Raw genomic sequence first — 25339 nt, 5'->3', positions numbered from 1 at the left:
TCACATGCATATGCTACTGATTTGAAAGTTAGAAATAACTAGATAAATTGAAGAATGAGTCCTATGAGTATATTAGCGATGTATTACTTTCAGATGCTAAGTACAGAGTGATAGCATGTTTACAGTAATATACATCATTAAAGCACAACTGACCTGAAAGTTTATCTTTGAAAGCATTAAACTGGCATGATGTCACGTACTGGCACCTCCGCCAAGCTGCTTTTTAGTTCTCTAGAATTTCAACTTTCATTTTAAAAAGAGGGTTCTAGTTTGCTATGGTTGTGAAGACAATCTTCAAAGAGTGTACAGAGCGTAACTGATACAATGTCCGCTGAATTTGCAGAGAGACTAAAATTATAGCTTAAAGAACTGCCTCATTCACCACAATGGATCTTAACTCAGATGCTAGTAATGATAATTAACAATATTGACATTTAAACTATTTCACTGCTCAAAGCATGGAAGAAAGAAGAGGAAAGAATACTATGAAGATCTGCACGAGCTACTCTGAAAGAGAGCACATTTTTGCATCAAGAACAGGGGTCTTGGGAGAATATCACAATTTATTCCCCTTGCCCTGACAAAGCAGACAACCCTGAAGGATGCAGTGGAGCCAAGCAATCACACATGATCATATTCTGAACAGCCACACATACAACTCAGAGCAGCATCTCTTTTTTAGCATTTCAAGTGTACATATCTAGTCTTCTGAAAAGAGTTTGGACAAATACTACCTTACACTTCCCTGTCCCCCTGAAAACTTTAAATCTGACCCCTCTTGGAAGAAGAGATTATTTACAAGTAACTGAATTTCTCTGAACGCAATGCCTCTATAAATTCACACTCGCGAATTAAATCCCTACATACAGCCACACAATACTTTCATCTGCTTCACATTGCTTGAGCATGTTTGACAACGTATTTCTCAAGTTGTTTTCATAGATGGCCTATGCAGTACCACAAGATGCTACACATTTGTAGCAAAGTCTTCAGAAAAGAGATTGCATAATATATTTGGATTTAGCTCAAATACAAGACAGAAATTATACTAGTGGGTTTGGTGGGTGCTACATTTGTTTCCTCTTTTGAGACAACAACTTGCACACACCCTGCAATTTGAACCAGAAGTTTGCATCCCAAGGGTCCCTTACAAGTGCTTCTGGCTTCTCAGGTTGCAGCAATAACCAAAAGCATATTTTTACACCTGATCTTAGTGAGGTGATTGCAACCTTTTTTCTTGGAGGTGCACCAGATCACAGCTATATGCCCTTTTATCAAATGTATTTAGGCTTATTTCACGCCAATCTACATAAGGCTATCGCTGAAGACCACTTGCAGTTTAGACTATTAGAAGCTTCCAGTAGTCTACCTGCTTCACTCTATAAAGTTGATTAATGTAGATTTCTTAATGCTGTGGCTTTGCACTTATTTTCTTATCTGCTTACTAGTGCAATTAAAGGCATTGCGTTTTAGCCTACTAAATTATACTTGATCCAGGGTTCTGCAAACATAAGAGGTTAATTCTCTATGTATGTGCCATCCTAGCAGTTGATATCATCCAGTGCATTTGCTGAAAAGCCCTCAGATTTTCATTCTGGAGGAAGTCTCCGGTCCTCCTGCATCTGTCTGGCAGAGCCCAAATTAGTTATTTATCACAGTGCCAGGTTCATCTGTTCATACCAGTTTCTGTTTGAGGTAGATTAGATGAGGGAAGCCCCTCTTTAAATAGTAGATAGCCACAGGTTGCCTACTGATGCTCTCATTGAAGGGCAGTAAGTAAAGCTAATATTCAAGTTAATAAATGGCATGATCTTCCTTATACCAATATATAAACACAGTCCCTGTCAGATATTTGAAAGAATTACAGTTATCAGGCATAGCACTCATGTTCTTCTGGTAGCTGTGCAAGTTTTCTTAAGCAATGACCAATAAACAACACTTCAGCTTTGTTATACTCATCCAAATTTAAAGTTAGTCTTTCTTTTATCCATACCTCTTAAAAGGCTGCCTTCTCTCAGAACTTACATAGTTTGTTTTCTTTGCATTAAGGGTCAGTCACAACATTTTTAGCTGATCTACTCCCATAGCAATTTTGGAGTGCTTTAAGCCCCTGCCAAAGGCTTGAAAATAAAATGCAGTCCACTTGGCGTTTTCCTGACTTAGTTTTCAGAGCAGGGGGTTGGACTAGACCTCCTGAGGTCCCTTCCAACCCTGTGATTCTATGAACACCTATTACCTTCGATACAGGAGTGTCTGCACTCCTGTTCTGATTAAGCCAAACAAACTGGCACCAACAGACTTCACTGACTTGACAGTTGCTTTGACATTTCAACACTTTTCTTTTTAATCAAGCTTAGTTAGTTTGTGTTTGAGTGGGAACTTTAAAATAATGACCATTGAAAAGCTAGAGCAGATATCGCAACGACCCCAAAAATTTGTAATGCAAATGTATCTATTGGGCTCAGTTTTGTAGGTGAAGTATACTGTATCCATAAAATGAGCAAATTAAAAGCTCTTCACATCTGGCTGCCTGCATCTGCCTTCTGTGACTCAAAACAGAAGCTTTAAAAACTAAGCTTCTCCCTATGAGAATTTAGCATCAGCCAAGTGCCAACCACAACTGGGTTTGGCAAAACCATAAGGAACTATAAATAAAGGTATTTGGTGACATTACTGACTCAACCTTAAAAATGAGACCTTGCTAAAGATTTATTTTTAAGTAATAGTCACTCTGAACTGTAATGCTGCAAACAGATTTCTGAATCATCAATAAAGACTTTTTCCAAACAAAGAATGTTTCCTACACAGCATTTCTGGCCTTATGTCATGCTTCCTATCAGCAGTACACCTGGAGACATGAGTAGCAGCCAACAACGGAACAGGTAGCAGCAGCCTGCCATACTTAGCACATAACCTGGACTACTTTATACCAAGACAGCTCCCAAGAATAACTGAAGACGGCAGAACTCTATTTAGTTGTCTTGCCAGTGATTTTAATGTATTTGGGCTTGCTTCCACAAAGAAAAAAAAAGTTTGCACTTTCCCTCCTCCACTCCAGAACCACATCAGGACAGCACCGTCTACGGATTCTCACGAGAAGTTTTTTTGTGGCCTCAGAACACAGCCATCAGCTATTGCTGGTGGCCACTCTGACACTTCTTCCTAAAATACTTAAGCTATATCTACACTGCGCACTTTACAACGGCCCAGCTGTGCCGCTGCAACCATGCTATTGTAAGGTGCACAGCATAGCTGCTTTTTTCTTTTTTTTGCTGAGAGAGAGAGCTCTCCCAGTGAAAATAAAACCACCCCCAACGAGGGATATTAGCTCAGTCACTTGGAGAGTGTCTCCAGCCAATGAAGCGCTGTCCACACCGGTGCTTTTCGTTGTTAAAACTTTTGTCGTTCTGAAGCTGGAGGATGGGTGTTCTCACCTCTGAGCGACAAAAGTTGTAACTATGAAAGTGCAGTGCAGACATGGCCTTAAGTAACTTCAGGAAAAACAAATAAAAATGCACATTTACATGCTCAGTGGCTTGAGCATTGGCCTGCTAAATCCAGGGTTGTGAGTTCAATCCTTGAGGGGGCCATTTAGAGAACTGGGGTTAAAAAACAAACAAACCTGGGGGTTTGTTCTGCTTTGAGCAGCAGGTTGGACTAGATGATCTCCTGAGGCCCCTTCCAACTCTGATATTCTATGTTCAAGTCATTGTAATGTATTTATGTAGGTTTTTATTGCAGACTCTAATAAAAATAATGTACACTTGCCTCTATCCTTTCCTGGACCTAAACAGAACAGAAACAAATAATGTGCTTTTCATGTTCTTGTTATCGTCATTTCTCCTGCTTTTTTTGTTGTCTTTTATTAATTATATTAATTATCATTATTATTATTAAAGACTGGCCAGCTAGTAAGTTTGTTGCTGTGAAAAAAATATATTTGTATGTTTGTTAACACTGCTTTGCCCCTCAGTCACCGCCCAAAAGGCTGTGACTGCATGAAAAAGCCCCCAGGTGGCCACATTACTCAATGGGGGGGGCGGGGGTGAATGTGAAAGTGACAGTGGTGCTTAATGACTTATTTGTTTCAGTTTCCAACAGGAATGTTGGTGGTGATTGAATATTTAACAATAGTGAATGCCCGTGAAAATGAGGTAGGATTAGAGGCTAAAATAGGAAAAGAACAAGTTAAATTTCTTGGACAAATTAGATGTCTTCAAGTCACCATGGCCTGATGAAATGCATCCTAGAATACTCAAGGAGCTGACTGAGGAGATATCTGAGCCATTAGCAACTATCTCTGAGAAGTCATGGAAGATGGGAGAGATTCCAGAAGACTGGAAAAGGGCAAGCATAGTGCCAATCTATAAAAAGGGAAATAAGGACAATTACTATAGACCAGTCAGTTTAACTTCTCTACCCAGAAACATAACGGAGCAAATAATTAAGCAATCAATTTGCAACTATCTGAAGATAATTAGGTGATAAGTAACTGTCAGCACGGATTTGTCAAGAACAAATTGTGTCAAACCAACCTGATAGCTTTCTTTGACCGGGCAACAAGCATTCTGTATAGGAAGGAAGCGGTAGTTGTGATGTATCTTGACTTTAGTAAGCCTTTTGATACTGTCTTGCATGACAGTCTCATAAACAAACTAGGGAAATGCAACCTAGATGACGCTAGTATAAGGGGAGTACAAAACTGGTTAAAAAACCATTCCCAGAGAGTAGTTATCAGCGGTTCACAGTCATGATGGAAGGACAAAAACGAGTAGGGTCCCACAGGGATCACTTCTGACTCTGGTTCTGTTCAATATATTCATCAGTGATTTAGATAATGGCATAGAGAGTACACTTATAAAGTTTGCAGACGATGCCAAGCTGGGAGGAGTTGCAAGTGCTTTGGAGGAAAACATTAAAATTCAAAATGACCTGGACTGGAGAAACGGTCTGAAGTAAAGAGAATGAAATTCAATAAGGGTAAATGCAAATTACTTCATTTAGGAAAGAATCTCTTGCACACAAACAAAATGGGAAATGACTGCCTAAGAAGGGGTACTACGGAAAGAGATCTGGAGGTCATGGGGGACCACAAGCTTAATGAGTCAACAGTGTAACGCTGTTGCAAAAAAAAACAACATTCTGAGATGTATTAGCAAGAGTGTTTTAAGCAAAACACGATAAGTAATTCTCTGCTCTACTCTTGAGTATTGCGTCTAGTTCTGGGTGCCACATTTCAGGAAAGATGTGGACAAACTGGAGAAAGCCCAGAGAAGAGCAACAAAAATGATTAAAGGTCTAGAAAACATGACCTATGAGGGAAGACTGAAAAAATTGGGTTTGTTTAGTCTGGAAAAGAGAAGACAGAGAGGACATAACCTTTTATATACTTGAAAACTGTTATTACAAGGAGGAGCGAGAAGAATTGTTCTTCTTAACCTTTAAGGATACGATAAGAAGAAATGGGCTTAAATTGCAGCAAAGGCGTTTTGGGTTGGACATTAGGAAAAACTTCCTAACTGTCAGGGTGATTAAGCACCAGAATAAATTACATAGGGAGGTTGGGGAATCTCCATCATTGAAGATTTTTAAGAGCAGGTTAGAAAAACACCTGTGAGGGATGGTTTAGATAATACTTAGTCCTGCCATGAGTGCAGGGGACTGGACTAGATGACCTCTCGAGGTCCCTTCCAGTCTTATGATTTGAGAAACATTGCGAGGTTTGGCTTGAAACCAATTTAGAAAAGCTGTTAAAAGTACCTTCTATAGCTATGAGAAGGACCTAGAGGCAGATTCAGAGGAATTGGGTGCTAAGCCTGAGTTCCTGTCACAGTTCTTCAGAGAAGTTTCCCGACAGCTATTTTCTACATTGCATTGATGGATAACAAAGACTTTTGCTTGAGTTTGCCTTATAGCAAGTGAATTATGAAACTGAGAAACTCATTAGACTAGTGTGAATGAGTTACTCATGAGAAAAAGACAGTTATCTTTTCCATAACTGGTGTTCTCTGAGATGTGTTGCTCATGTCCGTTTAACTCAGGTGTGTGCATTGGTGCAGAAGTTTTTCACTCTGTAGTATCCGTAGGGGACGAGTTCCAGCGCCCCCTGGAATGACACACACATGCCACGGTAAATAGGGTGCCACCGGTTCCCCCCACCCTCAGTTCCTTCTTGCCAGAAACTCCAACAGCATGGAAGGAGGGCAGGCTGTGGAATGGACATGAGCAACATATCTCGAAGAACATGAGTGACAGAAAAAGCAACTGCCTTTTCTTCTTCAAGTGCTTGCTTATTTCCATTCAATTTAGGTGACTCCCAAGCAGTACCCCTCAGAGATGATTAGGAGTTCACGGACGTGTAGACTGCAACACAGCTCGGCTGAACTCAGCATCATCCCTGGTCTCCTGAGTGATAGCATAGTGAGCTGTGAACATGTGCACCGAGGACCACGTCACAACTCGATAGATGTTATAGAATCTTAGAATACCAGGGTTGGAAGGGACCTCAGGAGATCATCCAGCCCAACCCCCTAATCAAAGCAGGACCAAGCCCCAGATGGATTTTTGCCCCAGATGCTTAAGTGGCCCCCTCAAGGATTGAACTCAAAACCTTGGGTTCAGCAGGCCAATACTCAAACCACTGAGCTATCCCTCCCCTCCTGATCCCTCCTGTAACAGGAAGTGTGCCAGGAAGACTGCCGAATATGCCTGCACTCTGGTCAAGTGGGCTCTGACGACCGGCGATGGCGAGACTCCGGCCAACTCACAGCAGGTCCAAATGCAAGACGTGACCCAGCTAGAAATCCTCTGCGAGGACACTGGGAGACCCTTCATCCTATCAGCTGTAGACACAAAAAGCTGAGTCGACTTACGGAAAGATTTTGTCCGATCTAGGTAGAAAGCCAGGGCTCTTATGTCCAAAGTGTGAAGGCGCCACCCTTCACTAGTTTCATGGGGCTTAGGGTAGAAGACCAGAAAGAAGATGTCCTGGCTCACGTGGAAAATAGACACCATGTTGGGAAGGAAGGCCAGGTGGGACCGGAGCTGGACCTTGTCCACAGAGAAGACTGTACATCAGTTCTGAGATCAGCACTCACAGCTTGAAGACGCACCTCCCTAACGTCACCGCCACCAGGAAAGCTATATTCCACAATAGGCAAGACAGGGAGCACAAGGCCAAAGACTCAAAGGGTGGGCCTGAGAGGCTGGACAGAACCCAAGTTAAGATCGCACCGAGGGGCTGGGAACCAAACTTGATGAAGAAGTCTCTCGAGGCCTCTGAGGAACCTGACTGTCATGTCATGGGAGAAAACTGTCTGCCCCTGGATTGGTGGATGAAAGGCGGAAATGGCTGCAAGATGCACTGTGACAGAGGAGAGTGCCAGCCCCTGGTTCCTCAAATGAAGCAGGTAGTCTAAGATTGACTGCATAGAAGAACGCCAAGGGGAGATGCCCCATTCAACTGCCCAACTGGAGAACCTCATCTACTTTGCCAGATAAATCTGTCTAGTTGAGGGCTTTCTACTCTCAAGGAGGACCTTCTGGACCCCTTCTGAACAGGCCCGTTCCTCAGGGTTCAACCACACAACATCCACGCCGTGAGGTGGAGGGAGGTGAGGTTGGGGCAAGAGTCGACCATGATCCTGTGACAGCAGATCCAGTTTGTAGGCAGGGACCATGGAGGGAAAACTAACAAGTTTGATAGCATCCCAAATCAACGCTGGGGAGGACATGCTGGGGCGATCATGACAACCTGAGCCTGGTCTCTCTTGATTTTCCTAGGATCTTGCTGATGAGCAGAACTGGAGGGAACCATTACATCAGGCTTCCTGCCACAGAAGGAGGAAAGCACTAGAGAGGGAGCCCTTGTCCTTGCCGACCCCAGCTGGAGAAAAACCTGTGACACCACCTGTTCTGCTTGGTGGTGAACAAATCAACTCAAGGAGTTCCCCATCTCTGGAAGGTCACGCCAGCTACCTCCAGATGGAGCACCCACTCATGGTGAGAGAAATCCCTACTTAGCTGATCTGCTAGTGTGTTCTTGGCACCCAGAAGGTGACATGCTTCTAGGTGGATTCCGTGGCTGATGCAGAAGTCCCCGAGATTAAGTGCTTCTTGATAGAGGTCAGAGGATCACACTCCCCCTTGTCTGTTAATGTAGAACACAGAGGCTGTATTATCCTTCAGGACTCTGACCACTCTGCCCGACAGGTGAGAAAGACAGACAGTGCACACTCTGCGTGCTGCCCTGAGCTCTTTGACGTTATGTGTAGCATCCTTTCCTCTGGGGACAGCTATCTTGGGCCTGGAGGGTGCCGAAGTGCATCGCCTCAGCCAAAGTCAGGGGTGTCCAAAACCAACTCGCCTGAGTGCAGCGTGCTCACAAAGGGAATTCCTTCCAGGACTTTCCCAGGGTCAGTACACCATCACAGTGAGGTAAGTATCATCATGGGGATAGTAATGACCTTTTCCAGGTGGTCTCTGGACTAGGAGTATATTGTCGCCAGTTAATACTGCAGGGGTCACATCTGGAGCCTGGTGTGGTGCACCACAAATGTGCACGCTGCCATGTGACCTAGAGGCACAGGCACACCCTGGACGTGGTCAGCGGAAACGCAGAGACTTCCATAATGAGATCCGTCAGTGCCCTGAATCTCTCCAGTGGCAGGAATGCCCTGGCACAGGTCGAGTCGAGTACCGCTCTGATTAACTCTATCCTCTGTACCAGAACTAATATGGAATTTTTTGCCATTTATCAACAGGCCACGGCGATGGCAAGTGGCTAACAGTATCGCAACACCCCTTTGGACCTGGAGCTGCCCTTGACTAGCCAGTCGTCAAGGTATGGGTAGATCTGGAAACCCCGACGTCTGAGGTAATCAGCCACCACCGACATGCACTTGGTAAATACCCGCGGTGCTGTCGCTAGGCCAAACAGGAGGACCACAAACTGATAGTGGTTGGAACCTACCGTAAAGCAGAGGAAGTGTCTGGTTCCCTCAAAGATGGCGATGTGAAAGTACACATCTTTCAGATCAAGGGCAGCGTACGAGTCTCTCGGATCCAAGGAAGGGATGATAGAGGCCAGGGAGACCATGCGGAACTTCAGCTTCACTAGGAAGCGGTTCAAGTCTCGTAGGTCCAGGATACGTGGCAGACCACCCTTGGTCTTTGGGATTTAAAGAGTAGTGGGAACAGAACCCCTTGTTCCTGGTACTTGGTAATCTCCACCACACCTAGCCGCACTAACCCCAATACCTCCTGTGCAAGGAAACTCTCGTGAGAAGGGTCCCTGAAGAGGGACAGGGATGGGGGTGGAAAGGAGTAGAAAGTAACTGAAGGGTGTAACCCCGTGCCACCGTGCTGAAGGACCCATCAGTCTGATGTTATAGGTGCCCATGCAAGGAGGAAAGGAGCTGGCAAAAATAGGGGAAGGAGGATCCTGGGAACAGTCCGGTAGATAGCCCTCAGGCATACCCTCAAAATAAGCACTTGCCTGCCTGCTTATTGTGGGTCAAGCTCAACTGAGAGACCTGCAAAGGCTGTTGGCTAGGACACCCCTTGTAGTCTCTAGATTTGTTATCGGGAGGCTCCTGGTGAGCGTGACTCCCCTGGCCCTGAGGCTGTTATGGTTTGTACATTGCGGTCAAGGATGGGAACGCAAAGGCCTAGCAATTTAAGGGTTGTGTGGGAGTCCTTTAGGCCATGGAGCTTATTTTCAGTCTGTTTCGCAAACAGGTCTTGCCCATCAAAGGGAAGGTCTCGTATCGACCGCTGAGCCCCTGCAGACAAGTCAGAGAGGAGCAGCCAGGATGTCCAGTACTTAGCGATGGCCGAGACAGTGTCCGCTGCATCAGACGCTGCTTGGAGAGTCGCTCTGGCCGCAGTTGTGCCCTCCTCCATAACTGTCCAGAATGCCTTCCTAGAAGCTTCAGAGCCCTTTAACATGTGGCAAGCCATGGCTAAGTTCAAATCATAGCACCCCAGGAGGGCTTGATGGTTGGCCACCCTCAACTTGAGACTAGAGAATGAATAAACCTTATGCCCAAACAAGTCTAGTCTCTTGGAATCTTTGTTCTTAGGGGTAGCCCCAGGTTGACCTTGTCGCTCTCTGTGGTTTACCACTTTTATTACTAAGGAGTTGGGAGCAGGGTGGGTGTACAGGTACTTGTGGCCTTTGGATGGCACCAAGTACTTGCACTCTGCGCTATTGGAAATGGGTGGCAGGGAGGAGGGAGTTTGCCACAGGGCATTAGTGTGCTTAGAGACCCCCTCATGAAGGGGAAGAGCCACCATGGCCAGGGCTGTGAAGCAGAGGACATCAAACAGAGAACATCAAACAGAGAGTCTGAGGACCCCTCTAGCTCCTCCGCCTGAAGACCCAAGTTGGTAGTGACCTTATTCAGTAGTCCCTGGTGCTCTTTAGCATCATCTGGAGGAACCCAGGGAGGGTCTGGTGATGACTACGAAGATGTCAGTGCAGTAGGGTCCTCCACACCCATTGGCGGCCCAGCGGGGTCACGAGCTGTCAGCCTCCACCCTAAACCCCGCTTTGCCTCCAGCATCTATAATGGTGTTAAATATATAAAAAAGTGTTTTTAATTTGTAAGAGGGTTCACACTCAGAGGCTTGCTATGTGAAAGGGGTCACCAGTACAGAAGTTTGAGAATCACTTTTCTAGAGGATCAGTGAGGGTCCAAGGAATGGTAAATGTCGATCCCTCAGCAGGTAACTGGAGCAGTATCGCAGTCTCAAATACCAGGTGCCAGGACCAGTACTCCTGCAGGGGGCCGCGTGCCTCCAAAGGTCTGCACCCAGTAGCCGCCAAGCTGCGCATCAAGCCTCTCTGCCTGTGCCCAAGATCCGGGGACCAAATGGGGCTGCACTGCACCTGCCTTTCGTGATCACCCAGCACTGAGTCGGAGTGTTGCTCCAGCACCGGGATGAGTGTAGACTCCATAAGGAAAGCTCTTAAATGAATATCACACACCTTCTTAGTCCTTGGCTTGACGGACTTGCAAATTTTGCACTTTTCACTTATGTGCCCTACGCCCAAGCAACACAGACTACTGTTATGTGGATCACTAAGGGGCATGGGCCTCTTGCAGTGATCACAGCGCTTAAAGCCTGGGGACCAGGGCATGCCCCATCCTGAGGCAAAGTCCTGTTCGGGACCTACGAAGTCTCTAAGTTTAGCTAAGAGATTTATAAAACACTAACAGAAAACCATACACACTATAATACAAAAAATAATTAGTTCATACGAACGAGCAACAACAGTTCCAGCACCAACACTGGTGGCAAGAAGGAATTGAGTGTAGGGGGAACCGGCAGCACCCTATATATCGCAGCATGTGCATGCCACTCCAATGGGCGCCAGAGCCGGTCCCCTACGGATACTGTTGAGGGAAAAACTTCTAGCACCAGTTCAGGTAGCGAGCACACGCACCTAAGTTGAAAGTACACAAGCAAGGACTCAAAGAAGTAAAAATGAAAGGTTCAAGATTGTCTGCACCATCTTATTAAAAAAAAAAAAAAAGAGACCTTGTTAATAAGAAAATGAGAGATGTAAGGGAATCAGGATGAAGCTACTGTAGATAGCTGGTTTTTAGAGATTAAATACAAGGTTACCAAAGCAACAAAAAATAATACTGGAACTAAAATTTGCTCTCCCCTGCCAGGCAAAAAAAGACAGTTCAAATTGTGGTCTTTAAAGTCTTTTTCACTGCTGGCACATTATTTACTTTTAACGCCAGACTATAGGTGTCACACACAAGTTGACTTACAATGGCCCAAAAACAAGATGAAGTGCAAGATAAACAAAATGAGGCCAAAGAAAGATGATTTTATGTAATATATACCTTTCCAGATCCACATAAATTTACAGGCCAAAGTTTCTCTAAAAGACAGATTATTTTATATGGTTGCCAAAATGGCAGTGCTTTATCCAGATAATTTGTGTATATCCTATGTGGAGTTAAATGCTTGGTTTTTACATCAAAACAGTATTGTTGTATATATGAGATCATAGGTATGATTTTCAAAAGGGCTGAGATGGCCTTATTCTGTTCCCATTGAAGTTAATAGTAAAACTACCATTGTTTATTTTAACGAGTAGATTTAGCCTAGCAGCGAGCACTTTTGGAAAACAAATCTCATCCCAAATACACCTATACCTTGATATAATGCTGTCCTCAGGAGCCAAAAAATCTAAACGCATTATAGGTGAAGCCACGTTATATTGAACTTGCTTTGATCCACCGGAGCATGAAGCACGCCCAGAGCACTGCTTTATCGCATTATACCCAAATTCATGTTATATCGAGGTAGAGGTGTATCTGACAATCCAGTAAATAAAGAGATTCAGGAGAGTCTTTGTTATAAGCTGCTTTTGTTCCTTATTGCTAACTTTTATCTGAAAGCTATTTCAAGTTATTGGTTTGCAATATTATTTAAAGTTAAGAAAAAAAACTTGTGTTTAATATTACCGAAATACATTTACTATACACAAATAATGAAGTGGTGGCTTCTTTTATTGATTACTACCCTACAATCTTCTCTCAAATTCACAAAACATACAGACTTAACTCTGCACTTATTGAATAAGTAGTTTTGTAATGATTTACAGTCTAATAAGATGCAGGGGACTGTTTAGGCAATAGAGTAAACACAAAGTCTGGAGGTGCTGAAATAAGTTTATTTAAGTAACGAAAGTGTAAAATGCTAGTGTTGAGACAAACTCAAAACATTTATTGTGTATCCTTCTCTCAAGAGAAATAGCATACAGAACTACATTTAAATTGTTAAGTTTGGAGAGGGTATTACTGTATTCAGGCTGTAGGAGAAGAAACAAATGTCTGTTGTAAAGGACTGTGACAGTGTTTGTGGCTGCAGATTTAAAAGAGTTCAAGTTGCAAAATAAGTGGGGCCCTAATAAATTCAAGTCCCCTTTTGGTCAATTTCACCATCATAGGATTTCAAAAATCATAAATTTCATGATTTCAGATACTTAAATCTGAAATTTCAGTGTAACCGTGGAGGTCCCAACCCAAAAGGGGGCCATGGAGAGGTTGCAATATTGCCACTCTTACCTCTGCGCCGTTACTGGCGGTAGCACTGCCTTCAGAGCTAGGCAGCTGGAAAGCAGCGGCTGCTGACTGGGCACCCAGCTCTGAAGGCAGCACTGCTGTCAGCAGCAGCACAGAAGCGAGGGTGGCACGGTATGGATGGGGGCTCCACTTTTGGTGGGGGTAGAGCCAGTTTTATGGGTGGGCAATGTGAGCAACCACCCAGGGTGTTGTGGTTGGGAAGGGGGGCTCTTTGGTCCACCTCCACAGCAGCCAGCCCAAGGTCCATTTAACCCTCGAGTGCCAGGGCACTCGGCCTGGAGTCAAGGAAGACCAGGGTAGGAGCCCCTACCATACAATAGGCTCCTATGACTTGTCCTGGCCAGGCTGGTGAGGGACAAGACTTCCTCTTCCCCTGCAGGGGCCACTAGTGGGACTGGGTCAGACCCACCTCAGGAACCTCCTCCGACTGCATGAAGCTTTGCGGCTGCTAGCTGGGAGCCCAATTATAAAGGCAGCGCTACTGCCAGCAGCAATGCCAGAATAAGGGTGTCATGGCAGGGTATTGTCATCTTTACTTCTGCATTGCTGCTGGCTGCTTTCAGAGCTGGGAGACCAGCCAGCATCTGCCATTCTGCAGCCGCCCAGCTCTGAAGGCACTGCAGAAGTAAAGGTAGCAATATTTACTCCTGAGGGAATTCTCTGCCAAAAAATTTAAAATTCTGCACACATTTTAAAATTCTGCAAAATTTAATTTATCAGAACTGTATAATCACTCCAGTTTCAATTATTTGGGTAATTTTTTTCAAAATACTCGTCAACAATATACACAATGAAATATTCCCCCCAGGAGTAAAGAGTGAAAGAAACCCTTACAACAATCCAGTTCCAGTTGGGGGGTGCTGGATGGGGCCCCCAGACACCTGAACTCCCCTCCCCCAGATCCCAGCTGTGGGGACACTCACACCCTCCTCCCCCCAGAGCCAAGCCACGGGGCAGCTGTCAGCCCAGACAGCTGCACCCCCAGAGCCTTTACTCCCTCCAGCTTCTTTACTGTCCTGTCAGGTAACATGGTGTGATGTGGCCCTGCTCTTTCTCACCCTTTGCCAGAGCTGGGTTTTCCAGGCCCTCTCCCATCCCCTTGAGAATGAGGATGAAGCCCAGCAGCCAGAGCATTCAGAGTCTCTATACCCGCCAAGCTGGGCACTCCGCTCGCTGTGAGCTGGGCTCTGCAGAGTCCAATGGCCCGTAGTAGTGGCTAGCAGCTCTGCAGCGTGTAAAAATGAATCAGAGTGCTGTTCAAACCGTGACTTTCATGTAATTTTTACTATATATGCCTAAAGGTTTACTGACAATATTCAGTAATATATAAGACATGGGAAAGAGCACTAACTGTCTACTTTAAAAGTGTCAATATTGCTTCTATAAAAAAACAGAAATTGAATTAAACAGAAGTTTTTCTGCTTAAACTGTAAAAAGACCAAGAAAAAATTACTATCCCTTTGATTTTTTCACCCATGTCACCACCTTCAGTTTAGAAAACAGACCCCAGGAGGATTTCAACCCCCTACTTTCTCCTCCTCAAAAACACCATTCTTCTGTAAGGCCCATCAGTGTTAACACACCACTATGTCTTGTAGTAGGATTCAAGAAAACAACATTTAAAAAACAAACTGAGCCATTATGCCTTGGAACCACTATGTCTAGTGTTTCTAAAATAAACTATTTTGTAGCTTTGTCTTCTTAGATTCCAATCATTTAAATTTTACTCTATATCCTGCATAGCACCACTTATGCCATCAGTGATCCTATTAGAAGAAATCTATAACAAAGATCTCTATACTAATCTATCTTCCACTATTAGAAAAAATATTTGAAAAGTATTAGAAATATGTACCTATCAATTACTGATAGCAACAGGTTTGCAAGTTTTAAGAAATTAATATTTGGCCAACAACTTCATTATCCCTTTTAGTTCTGCTGCTGCTGATTTGGTACTAAAATTGAGCTGTAACAAACTGGAACTGTGCAAAATATACAGAAATGCAGATACACACCACATTTATTATTTTACATTAATTATGATCTGGCTACATCAGCAACCTCAAAACTAGAATTTCTAAGCGATAAAGAAAGGGGTTTATACAGTTTAACTTCCAAAAACAAATAAAAAGGGGTCATCTTAAAATTAAGATTTTGGGCTTTTAAGTATGTATACTCCAAGTCTGATGCTGAACATATTAGATATAACTTTAATACGCCTTATAACAGAAACAAGAGTCCAGAGACAGGCGATAAAACTGATTAAAGAAATAGAAAGACATGCATATAAAAGCTTCCAACTGTTTATAGGAGACAAATGAAAGAATATGATAGAAGCATATAAAATAATAGGAGAAAGCTTAACTAAGAGCAGACTTTTGTCCTCATATAAAAAAAAAAAAAGACAACATTTAATGAAATTCAAAAGCAAATTTACAACCACAAAAATGTAAATAAATAGTGGGCCAGTTACAAAAAAGTAACTTGTGCACCTCACTAATACATCATCAAGGCCCTGAGCTCAGTAAAATTTTTTAAAAGGATTTGAATATTTTTAGAGACAACTGAGCATATACATTTACTTTAAAATAGGATAAAAAATAAGAGGTGTAAACCCATCATGGCATAAACCAGCTCTAGCTGACAAAGATCCTCAAAGGGCAGCTTAAATCATAATTATTCACTCTGAGGAGACAGGATACTGGACTACATAGTCTGATCAGAAATGGCAATTCCTATGTTCCTAATTGTTCTATCACAGATGTCACATGGAAGGAGTAAGATTCCAATTACTTGTCACATTCTAAGAGGTCTTAATTCTAAACTAAAAATCACATACATTGAAGCAGGCTTTAGAAGAAAGTGAGTAAAGAAAAAAGCAAACACTGAACTAACAATCTTTTCTAATAATTTAGGACAGCTTTTGTTAGTTGGAAAAAAATAAGATTTAGAGTTACCTTGGAGGTTTATGGTACTGGCATAGGAAGTCGAATCTATCATCTGGCACAGGTACCCGACTCTCATTTGGATCAATAGTGCAGAAAGGGAAGTTTTCTGCTGCTGCTTGACTTTTTGTTAACACATTGAAGAACGTGGATTTCCTAAGAACAAAATGAAGACCCTCTTAATCCAGTTTAATTTAGAGGTATTAAAAAGACCAAGATAAAAATTTCTCTCATTCTATTCTGAGATCCAAAATACAAAGACCTAATCCCACAAAATAATTATTATAAACAAAGATCACACCACCGTGAACGAGTACAGACCACAAGAAGAGTTAAAAATTCATTAAACATCATCAACTGTCCCTCTTCTTGTACAAGACACTTTCAAAGGTACAAAGGGAAAATGGAAATCCAACCCTCATTCGGGTCTTTAACATCTAGTGAGAAATTTTTATCAAAACAAAAGAGAGGTACAGAATCAAAAACAGAGCACAAAAATGTTTTGTTCTCCTCATGGCAAACACTATACTTTTTCCTACAATGCAAAATAATATAAAATGGCCAGGCATGAAACCCCTATTTTCTTATCCAACTGAAGTAGTTCCACACTGACAAATGAGCTTGAAACTCTTTCCCCATTTCTACAAAGTCTTGTTCTTTAAATACCTTGGGCATTATTTAGATGCATAGCATCTTTACCACTTGTGCTGAACAGAACATTTAGACTTAAATAGGCAAGAGAAAAGAGATGAGAGGAAAATCTAAAGTCTGAAAAGGACATATTAAACAATTTTTAAAAATTCGGTATGGATACTGTATTCCTCTAGTTAAAAGAGACAGAAGTATCTTAAACTTTCCTGACCATATGAGCTAGTCACCAACAGTAGAGCATTTTCACTCAGACCATGTTACAGACTGCTTGTATATCGCTCAGTCTGCCATTTGTTTTTAACTTTACCTGATTCTCAGTCCTCTCTGAATGCTTAATACATAAGTCTATTATAGAGAACAAAAAGGTTCCCATTACCTTCAATATTCTTTGGATCAGATCCTGAGTTATAAGTCTACTGCTCTATTTTTTCCTGTGTTGCTACTATTGCCCTTTTAATTTCAGAGATTCTTGGTGGCTTGGCTTATAGAAAACTATGAAAAATCCCATTATTAAAACCAGAATTTTGAAAGCTGAATGAGTTAAAGATAACTATAACCATCAGATAACTTATTTTGTTGTTACATGCATCATACCTAAAATCGTTTGTCTCAGAGATGCCATCTACTTAAAAATTACATTTTCATCTGAGAATTATGAACCTACTAGTGTTACAAAACTCCAGTTTGTTTACTTGGTGTATCTAACAACACTTGTTTCTGGTACACAACTTTCACCAGGCTCTGCAAAAGGGTGTGAACAAGCAGGTGTGAGCAGAGAAAGCAAGCAATGGAAAGCACAAGGAGGGTATAGAAATACAGGCACACATTAGAAGATATGGGTAAACAGTGGCTTTAAATTGAGTTGGATATTCGCATAAGATACAAAGACCAAAGTACATAACCAAAAAGAGTGAGATCATGAGAATAAGTTCTGTTGAAGTGACCTTTCGAAATGTTCATGCTGAAGTAACAGAAATAACACACTTAATTGGATACTGGGTGCAATAAGTAATTGGTTAAGTTTGTTTTATATATTATTTTAAAAATCACTTCATCTGGCATTAGCTAAGTTGTAGTTAAAGAGTATTAAAAAAAAAAGTTAATTCTTCAAGGGATGGTAACATCTGCCTGACCAAGCTGGAGATGACCAATATGGCTAAGCATCCCTAAGTTTAACCTGTTTGTAAATATCTTGATCAAATGCTTATAAATGTTTTGTTGCTATTTGGATATAGTAAAATGCTTATTATTTAGGCTTGTTAGGCATGTTTAGATCAATTTTATAAATACCATCTAGCCTTTAGATTGAATAAAGGCATTTATGGTTAAATTAGTATCGTGGTAATATCCTGCATAAATAAATAATTTAGAGTATTTTTGCTGCTGCTGCCTTCCGAAAGTTTTAAAAGGAACTTCTAGGCTAACAGGAAAGCAGCATATCCTTTTGCTTAAAAGGAGTACCATTTAAGTTGTGTAAGTTATCAGAATGTACTGTCAATTCCAAAAAAAATTAACAGTGTCTGTTGTAGTTGATTTTCATATTTGTATAAAATATTTAAAAAACCAGTGAAAAAGAAAACACTGCAATCATTTAACAACTAAAAGTTTTATTCTTGTTTGTACTATACAAATTTAATATGTGAGGAGCAAAGTTTTGTTGTTTTTTTTTGTTTTGTTTTTTTTTAAGTAAAGTACAACTACCAATCTTGTCACCTATTGAGATCTGGGTGCATATCCAGAGGTCCCACCCCTAGTGTAAGGGAGGGAACAACTGAACCCGGGGCTCAAATAATTCCAGGGGACAACTAATACTGGTCAGAGGGCAATCATCAGTAATGAGACACACTATCTTTGGAAACAGCAGCATGTAGGATCCTTCACTGAACCCAGACACGATGGCTTGCTGCACACTGGTTCTGGCCTGTTAAAAAACGGTTCAGAAGGTCCATGAGCAGCATGGCAAATCAAAGCTGAGTAAATGCACGGTCAGGTCAGTTATAAGACTCTGGTTTCTGACGTCCACTGCAGACCATTATTCACATCACATTGACGTCACAAAGGAATCTGGGCAGGAGAAGTTGCCCATAATGGATGTCTCAACAAGAAGCACATTGTTGGGTGGTCAAAGTAGTCTGTGTATAATTGTACGCTCAGGTCTGCCCTGATGTTCTCAACCATTCTGTCTGTAGCATCCTCACGATGGATGTGCAGAAGAGTGATGTTTAATATGGGGAGGAGCCACAGCACTCATGCGAGTCAAATCATGCAGGTTATGATTCGCATGGTGGAATACAGATGAATTAACCAACTTGATGTGCGACAAAAGAAGTCAGATTGGAGCACAACATTCCACTGCAGAGTAACAGAGGCCTAAACCGAACGATCAGCAAGTTTTAACATTTGTGCCTCATGCACCAGCCCATTTACTTTTGTTATGCAACCTCACCTTAGCGTCAGTTTTCCAAATGCAGCATAATCACCGATGACTATTAATAATCTACCCAAAACTTCATGTATTTCCCAGTTATTCTGACATCTTCAACTAAAGAGAAGTCTTACACTTAACCTCTTTGATAGGGGGGGTTTGAGATCTACAGATGAAAAGAGCTATTATCACACTTCCTATCAAATTTCTCTCACACAGTGTAGCACTAAACTTTTATATAAACTCATTTCATTCACAGATTGCAGCAAACTTTATCAAAGAAGAAAAATATAAAGTTATTCTTAATGCTTATGACTGTGGGGCATCCTTAACCCATCCCTGTCAACAGTCTTCCCTCTTAAACTTACCCATTAGTAGTATACACAGCCCACAGAAGCATGAAAGTTAGGAATGGTAATAACAGATTACTAGCATTATCTCCCTGGCAAAAAAGGATTGTTTCTTTCAGTATATTCTCTCTCCACTATAATTTGTTTCATCCCTTTATGTAAGGTTATTGTAGAACAGCATCTAGTATTTTTCATGTTCTCAACTTAAAAGCAATTCAAACTAAAAAACAAAAAACAAATAAAACCACACACACACACCCCACACACAAAAAGTTAGATTTTTATCCTTCATTTTAAACATTTCCACAAAAAATATAACCAGTTTTCAAGTGAGAGCTACTTTCAAAAAAGTGTTCTGATTTAAGCCAACACCCCCAAACATCTTTCTTTAAGTTAGCAAAAGGCACTACCTCTTTCACAAATGAATTGGAGTCAATTCCTCAAACACTTTATTCATTTACCTGCTTTTTATTTCCAAAGGATAAGCTTCATTGTGCAAATCAGCATATGATTATATTGCATTTTAGCCCTCTTGTTGTTGTTTCTTCATATTCAAACAAATATACTAAACTTGACAAGCTAGATCATGACTGTGTAGCATTCATGAGACATCTGATGCAAACAAATTCAACAACCAATGGAGCCTAATCAGATTATTTCATCTAATAAATACATAAATAAAATGAAGCTTAGATTTTTGTTCCATCCTGTATGTATTCAACACTTAACTGATAAGATGAATACTAAACACAATGATCTACAGTCTGGAAGATGGATAAGCAAAGCTTCTTCTCTCAGTTACCTACCCAACATTTGGCAGCCCAACAATGCCGATTTTCAGAGACGTCCCAAATCTTCCAATGATTGGATGTGGCTTAACCCCATCATCACCTCCCTTTTTGGGGGGCATCTGAAATGACAACACAGAAAACGCGTAATGTTTGGAGCCCGGTTCCCCACCCCCCGGTTCCTTTCTGGTCCCTCAAAGCCTACAAGAGGCATCCTGCGGACGCCACAGACACGTCTTCCTTCCCAGAAAGATGACAGGTACCTTTCTGGGAGCCATAACAGAAGGGCACCGCAGGCAGAAGCAGCAGCCGGCGGCCGGGCACAGAGCAGCGCATGGCCCCCTCACGCAGCAAAGAGACCTCGCGTGGCTCAGGGGGTGGGGATTTGGCTGCTGCAGCGTCTACAAATCCCCTGCAAAGGCTGAGCTAAAAATAACCGGCTCGGAGCCCAAGAGGGGAGCGAACCCCGGCCTGCCCGAGGCAGCTACCGCCCCCTGCTCCGCTTCCAAGCCTGACGCATGCGGCTGTGAGGGGCACGGCGCAGCGGCGGGGACTACCGGGCGGGCACTCGGAGAGCTGGGCACCGACTCGCGCGCCTAGGCACGGCGCGGCCGAGGCGCCTCACCCGAGAGCCGGGCCGCGCCCTTGCCTCTCCCGGGCAGGCTGCCGCCAGCCGGACAGGCCCGGCCTGCCTGCGGAGACGCGCTGCTGCCCCTTGCCCGGCTCGTGGGAGGCGGCTGAACCCCTGCCCGCTCCGGGCAGCTGACAGGGGGGTGCAGAGCTGCCCGAGGCCTGCTCCGCGGCCCCCCCTTCCCGACGGGCCGGACAGGGACCGGCGCGGCGCTGACAGCACCCAGCTCCCCCGCGGCAGATGCCCCCCGGGCGGGGGTAGAGCGGGTTCACCTTGCGGAGAGGAGAGGGGTTCTGCTTACACTGTCCCCGCCGGCCTCAACCACGAAGCGCTCGCACCACGGCAGCAGGCGGAACAGGCGGAGCCCACGCCGCCTCCCATTGGGCGGGGACGGCCAGGGAGGAAAGGTCACGCAGAAGGAGGGGGCGCCTCGTGCTCGCACGGGCGTTGAGGGAGGGTGGCGAGTCACGCGCTGGCTCGCCCTCCCCCGGGCTGTGTGTGGTGCACGCACTGTACCGCTCTCAGCCCCGCTTCCCGCCCTGGAGGCCGCTGGGCCTGTCACAAATCCAGCGGGAGCGGCTCTGCCCCGCCCACCTGCTCCTGTGCGTGGCCAGAGACGGGCGCGGCCCATGCCCTGCTGTCCCGGCAATAAGGAACTAGCTCCGTGTGGTGCCGGCGGCAGGCCCCAGGGAGCGATCACCGAGGAAAGGGGAAATTACTCCAAATGTACAATGGCGCAGAGATCAGGCTCCTCGGGTTCAAAATTAGTGCTTGGTAAACTGGCTGTCACCCCTCACCTGCAGCAACAAACTCTTGCTGCTGCTTTCGTGCCAGGGTGGCCCCCGCGGCTCTGCAGTGCAGGGGTGGAGAAGCGGGAGGGGTGTTGCCAGATAAGACTGTAGAAACCAGGTTCTGACTCTTCTGCAGATCCCATGGGATTGTTCTTAAACAAACAGCCTTGAATCCTTGTGTAATATCCCTTTCCTTCCCCAGCCCACCCCTGTCACCCAACGTTGGCAGAGTGCTGCTTGCCACACTTCTATGCTATGCAATTGAATGATATTATTCGTATGTAATTGGTAAAATGCTTTAGCATCCTTGGGGATGAAAGACACTATACATATGCTGGAAAACACTGGATTATGGGTACTATGTAAATAAATATAATTAAATATTTTTTACTCTTAACTCCTCATTTCTACCTGGCATGGCTGTGGTTCAATGCACACTTTCACTGGACTTGACTTCCTGTTCAGATGCCCTGGTAGAGTTGTTTTATAATCTTTTTTCAACTCAGAACTCCTTGGCTCAGTTTCTGTTTAAGGATTTCTTACCGACAATCACCCAAGCAGTGAGTATGATTTAAAAGTACTACAGTAAGAAGGCTGGATGGTGCTAATGCTGCTCAGAATCTATTTTATAATGCTTGCTGAGTTTCACTTATTAGGAGAAAAACACACTTTTACATGATGTGTTTATCACAGGGCATGCACTTTATCATAGCTCCTTTGTGATGAAGGATTTTGCTATGTGTTTTAATTAAATTTAAAATCTCACTTTTTAAAAATTTCTGCTATACAGATCCAAACTCCTCAAGCACTCTCCACAGAAAATTCTTACTGAAGCCAATTTGTGCTCTCAGATAATCCCAGCTTCTTGTGATCAGCCTAAACCTTAAAGGTATGTTTACACTACTGTGTAAGAACAGAGTTAGTGGCACTCAAGTCAGTGGACCCAGGGCTTGAATGTACTTACTGTGCATGAACCCAAGACTCAGGCCCAATATTCCAATGTCTACACTGTAGTATGCAGATCTGAGTCAAACCAGCATATCGCAGGCTTCCTAGTGTTCTCCCCAGCTGTGACCGCTCCGGTTTGTGATGAAGTGTGGGAAAACTGACGGCCACCCTATGCATTACAGGAAATTGTCACAGCTCACCAACACTTCTTTTTGTTGAGACATCTTTTAGATCTGCATGCTCCCAGCAACAAGAGCCAGCCACATGACGGAGTCACCATTTCAAGAGCTTCTCTTGCTTGCTTGCTTTCACTTCTGTTTCTGCTAACAGATAGAGCATCCATAAGAAGTTGGTGGACATTCTGACAGTGTTTTCTGAGCTACCAAAGGTGCCTGTTAGAAAAGGGGGACAACACGGACATGAAAAAATTGAACTGGCTGACGCTGCTTGTGACTCTTGGTGTAGCCGCTGATGCCCTGGACCAGTACTTCTGGAGCAGGGCCACAAGCACTGACGGGGGATTCCATCACCAGGGATGACCAGCAATGAGTCCAGCACTTTCACATGAAGAAAGCTACATTTCTGGAGCTGCTGAGCAGCTTGCCCCAAACCTTCAGTGTCAGGACAGACAAATGAGGGCAGCCGTTCTGGTCCAGGAACAGATTTCTATAACCATGTGGAAACTGTCTATCCCAAACTGCTACACGTCTGTTGCTAACCATTCAATGTTGGAAAGTCAACCATGGGTAAAGTGGTTGCAGAGGTTTTTGAGGCAATCAGGCATGTGAGTTATCCAAAGGTAGTGGGCATAAACAAGATCCCTGAAGTAATTGCTAGTTTTAAGAGAATGGGATTTCAGAAATGCATAGAGGCCATATATGAAAATTATGTGGCCATAGTTCACCCTCCCCAAAAAGCAGAAGCACGTAAATCACAATGGGTACCACTCTATTATTATGCAGGCCCTTGTACATGCCAACATGGGCTGCACTGGAAAGGCTTGTGATGCCAGGGTTTTCCACTGATCAGGAATCTACATTAATGTTACTGGCTGGGACACTTTTCCCCCTGGATGGCATTGTCATAAATTGAGTAACCATCCCCATTGTTATCCTGGGGGACTCCACATACCCCCTTTTGCCTTGGCTTATGAAACTATATCCTGATCTCAGACAGCCTGGTAAAAAAAGGTTTAATTACATCTCAGCAGGTTCAGAATGGTGATTGAATGTGCAGTTGGCAGACTTTAATCTGGCTGGCGCTATTTACAGAAACATTTGGATTCCAGTGTCATCAAAGCTGTTCGAATTATTGTGGCTTGCTGTGCTCTACACAATCTTTGTGAAGCCAAAGATGAGCCATTTGCTCCTGAATGAACCCGTGACAGTAAGGGATTGCTGAATCAATACACTCAACTATAAAGCGTATCTATCACAGCTGGGGCAGGACAGAGCCATCACATCCATAGAATGGACTGGGGCAACCGCCCCGGGCCCCGCACTTTGGGGGCCCTGCACTTTGGGACGCAGGGTCCAGGGCGGCCTGGGAGGTTAGCAGGGGGCCTGGCGCCGGCAGCAGTGAGCAACTTGGCCCCAGCCTGCCCCACTGGCTCCTGGCATCGATCAGGGAAGGAAACCGAAGAGAGGTGGGGCAGGGGGTTGGGTGAAGGGGTGGAGTGGGGGTGGGGGTGGAGCAGGGATGGGAAGAGGCAGGGCGGGGATGGGGCCTGGGGGTTGTCCCAGGCCCTGCACCCCCTTAGGGATAGCCGTGGGGCACAGTGTACCTGGGCAACACCAAGCAGGGATGCTCTGTTCTCTCACATTACAGACTTGCATGGGCCTGTGAAAAAAGGGATAATAGTACATTTATGAATGTTTGTGCAATGTTTACAGTAAATGAGGTACTATCATTCCCCTTCCCCTCGATTTCATTATGTATTGTGAATGGGAGGGTTGATTGCCATGCATTGGTCCTATTGATGACAGGACTGTTTATGAACTGGGGCTGAGGGGAATTAATTGCCATTCATAAATAGAGTGCATGGCATGACTTCTTATGAAATGGAGAGGGGGTATGTGGCAACAACTGAGGATTTATAGTATGGCTTGATGTAGAGAAATGCATTAAGAAATACTGTCTGTATACAACTTTCCAGTTGTCCCTTATCATGTGTTTACCTATTATAATGTGTATAGAAAATAGTATGATGTGATGCAGTGACAGCAATAACATTTCTTAATAAAATAAAAACAAACATTTATTTTTGAACATGTATTAGAAAACCACAATATTAAATCATTGCCAGGCAGACCAGCTGCAATTACAACACCACTAAGAAACCAACACCAAAACCTTTAAACAAAAACACAGTGCATGAACAGTGCAAACAGTGAAACCATTTCCAAAAAATGAACGCCCTACTGTTGCATGTCCCTTGCCACTCCCTCATTCTGTTTTTGCTTCCTTTCATGTTTAGCATGTACTTGGCATCTCTTAATGGAAGCATTTACAGATGCAAGGGTCTGCACCACAGTGGAAGCGTGAAATGGGGAGGAGACTGCCCTGGGGTGGATAACTACATGGTGTAGATTTGCCATGCCCAGCTGCTAAGTTTCAACTGCACTGTCCACTCAACCATGGAATTGTCCAAACATGGTACTGTGGAAGGGATTCAAAACCTGATGTGGGTACAACAGGAGCC

At 43.8% G+C, this 25339-nt stretch overlaps 1 protein-coding gene and 1 long non-coding RNA gene across 4 annotated transcripts in view; one reads left to right on the top strand and one right to left on the bottom strand.

Moving 5' to 3' along the window:
- The window catches only part of OLA1 (Obg like ATPase 1), a 172532-nt gene extending 151292 nt beyond the window's left edge, over positions 1 to 21240 (bottom strand). The window contains exons 1-3 of one of the 2 annotated variants that reach the window (XM_050969059.1): positions 21172 to 21240; positions 20287 to 20390; positions 16067 to 16210 (exon numbers count right to left, since the gene is read on the bottom strand). In XM_050969059.1, the coding sequence (XP_050825016.1) occupies positions 16067 to 16210; positions 20287 to 20390 (248 nt within the window). In that variant the 5' untranslated portion in view covers positions 21172 to 21240. The remainder of the gene's footprint in view (positions 1 to 16066; positions 16211 to 20286; positions 20391 to 21171) is intronic. The other variant, XM_050969060.1, reaches the window with a different exon arrangement.
- Positions 21241 to 21347: 107 nt separating this feature from the next.
- LOC127058816 (uncharacterized) lies at positions 21348 to 24313 on the top strand. Of its 2 annotated transcripts, none has more exons than XR_007776460.1 (3): positions 21348 to 21411; positions 22481 to 22579; positions 22969 to 24313. It is a non-coding gene; the product is annotated as an uncharacterized LOC127058816 (long non-coding RNA). The 2 variants fall into 2 exon arrangements; XR_007776461.1 differs by having other exon boundaries at positions 21392 to 21625.
- The last annotated feature ends 1026 nt before the right edge of the window (positions 24314 to 25339 follow it).

The sequence above is a fragment of the Gopherus flavomarginatus genome, chromosome 10, assembly GCF_025201925.1.
Source record: "Gopherus flavomarginatus isolate rGopFla2 chromosome 10, rGopFla2.mat.asm, whole genome shotgun sequence".
NCBI classification, from domain to species: domain Eukaryota; kingdom Metazoa; phylum Chordata; order Testudines; family Testudinidae; genus Gopherus; species Gopherus flavomarginatus.
The sequence above is the reverse complement of the archived record's forward strand: the minus strand, read 5'-3'. Positions and strand labels throughout refer to the sequence as shown.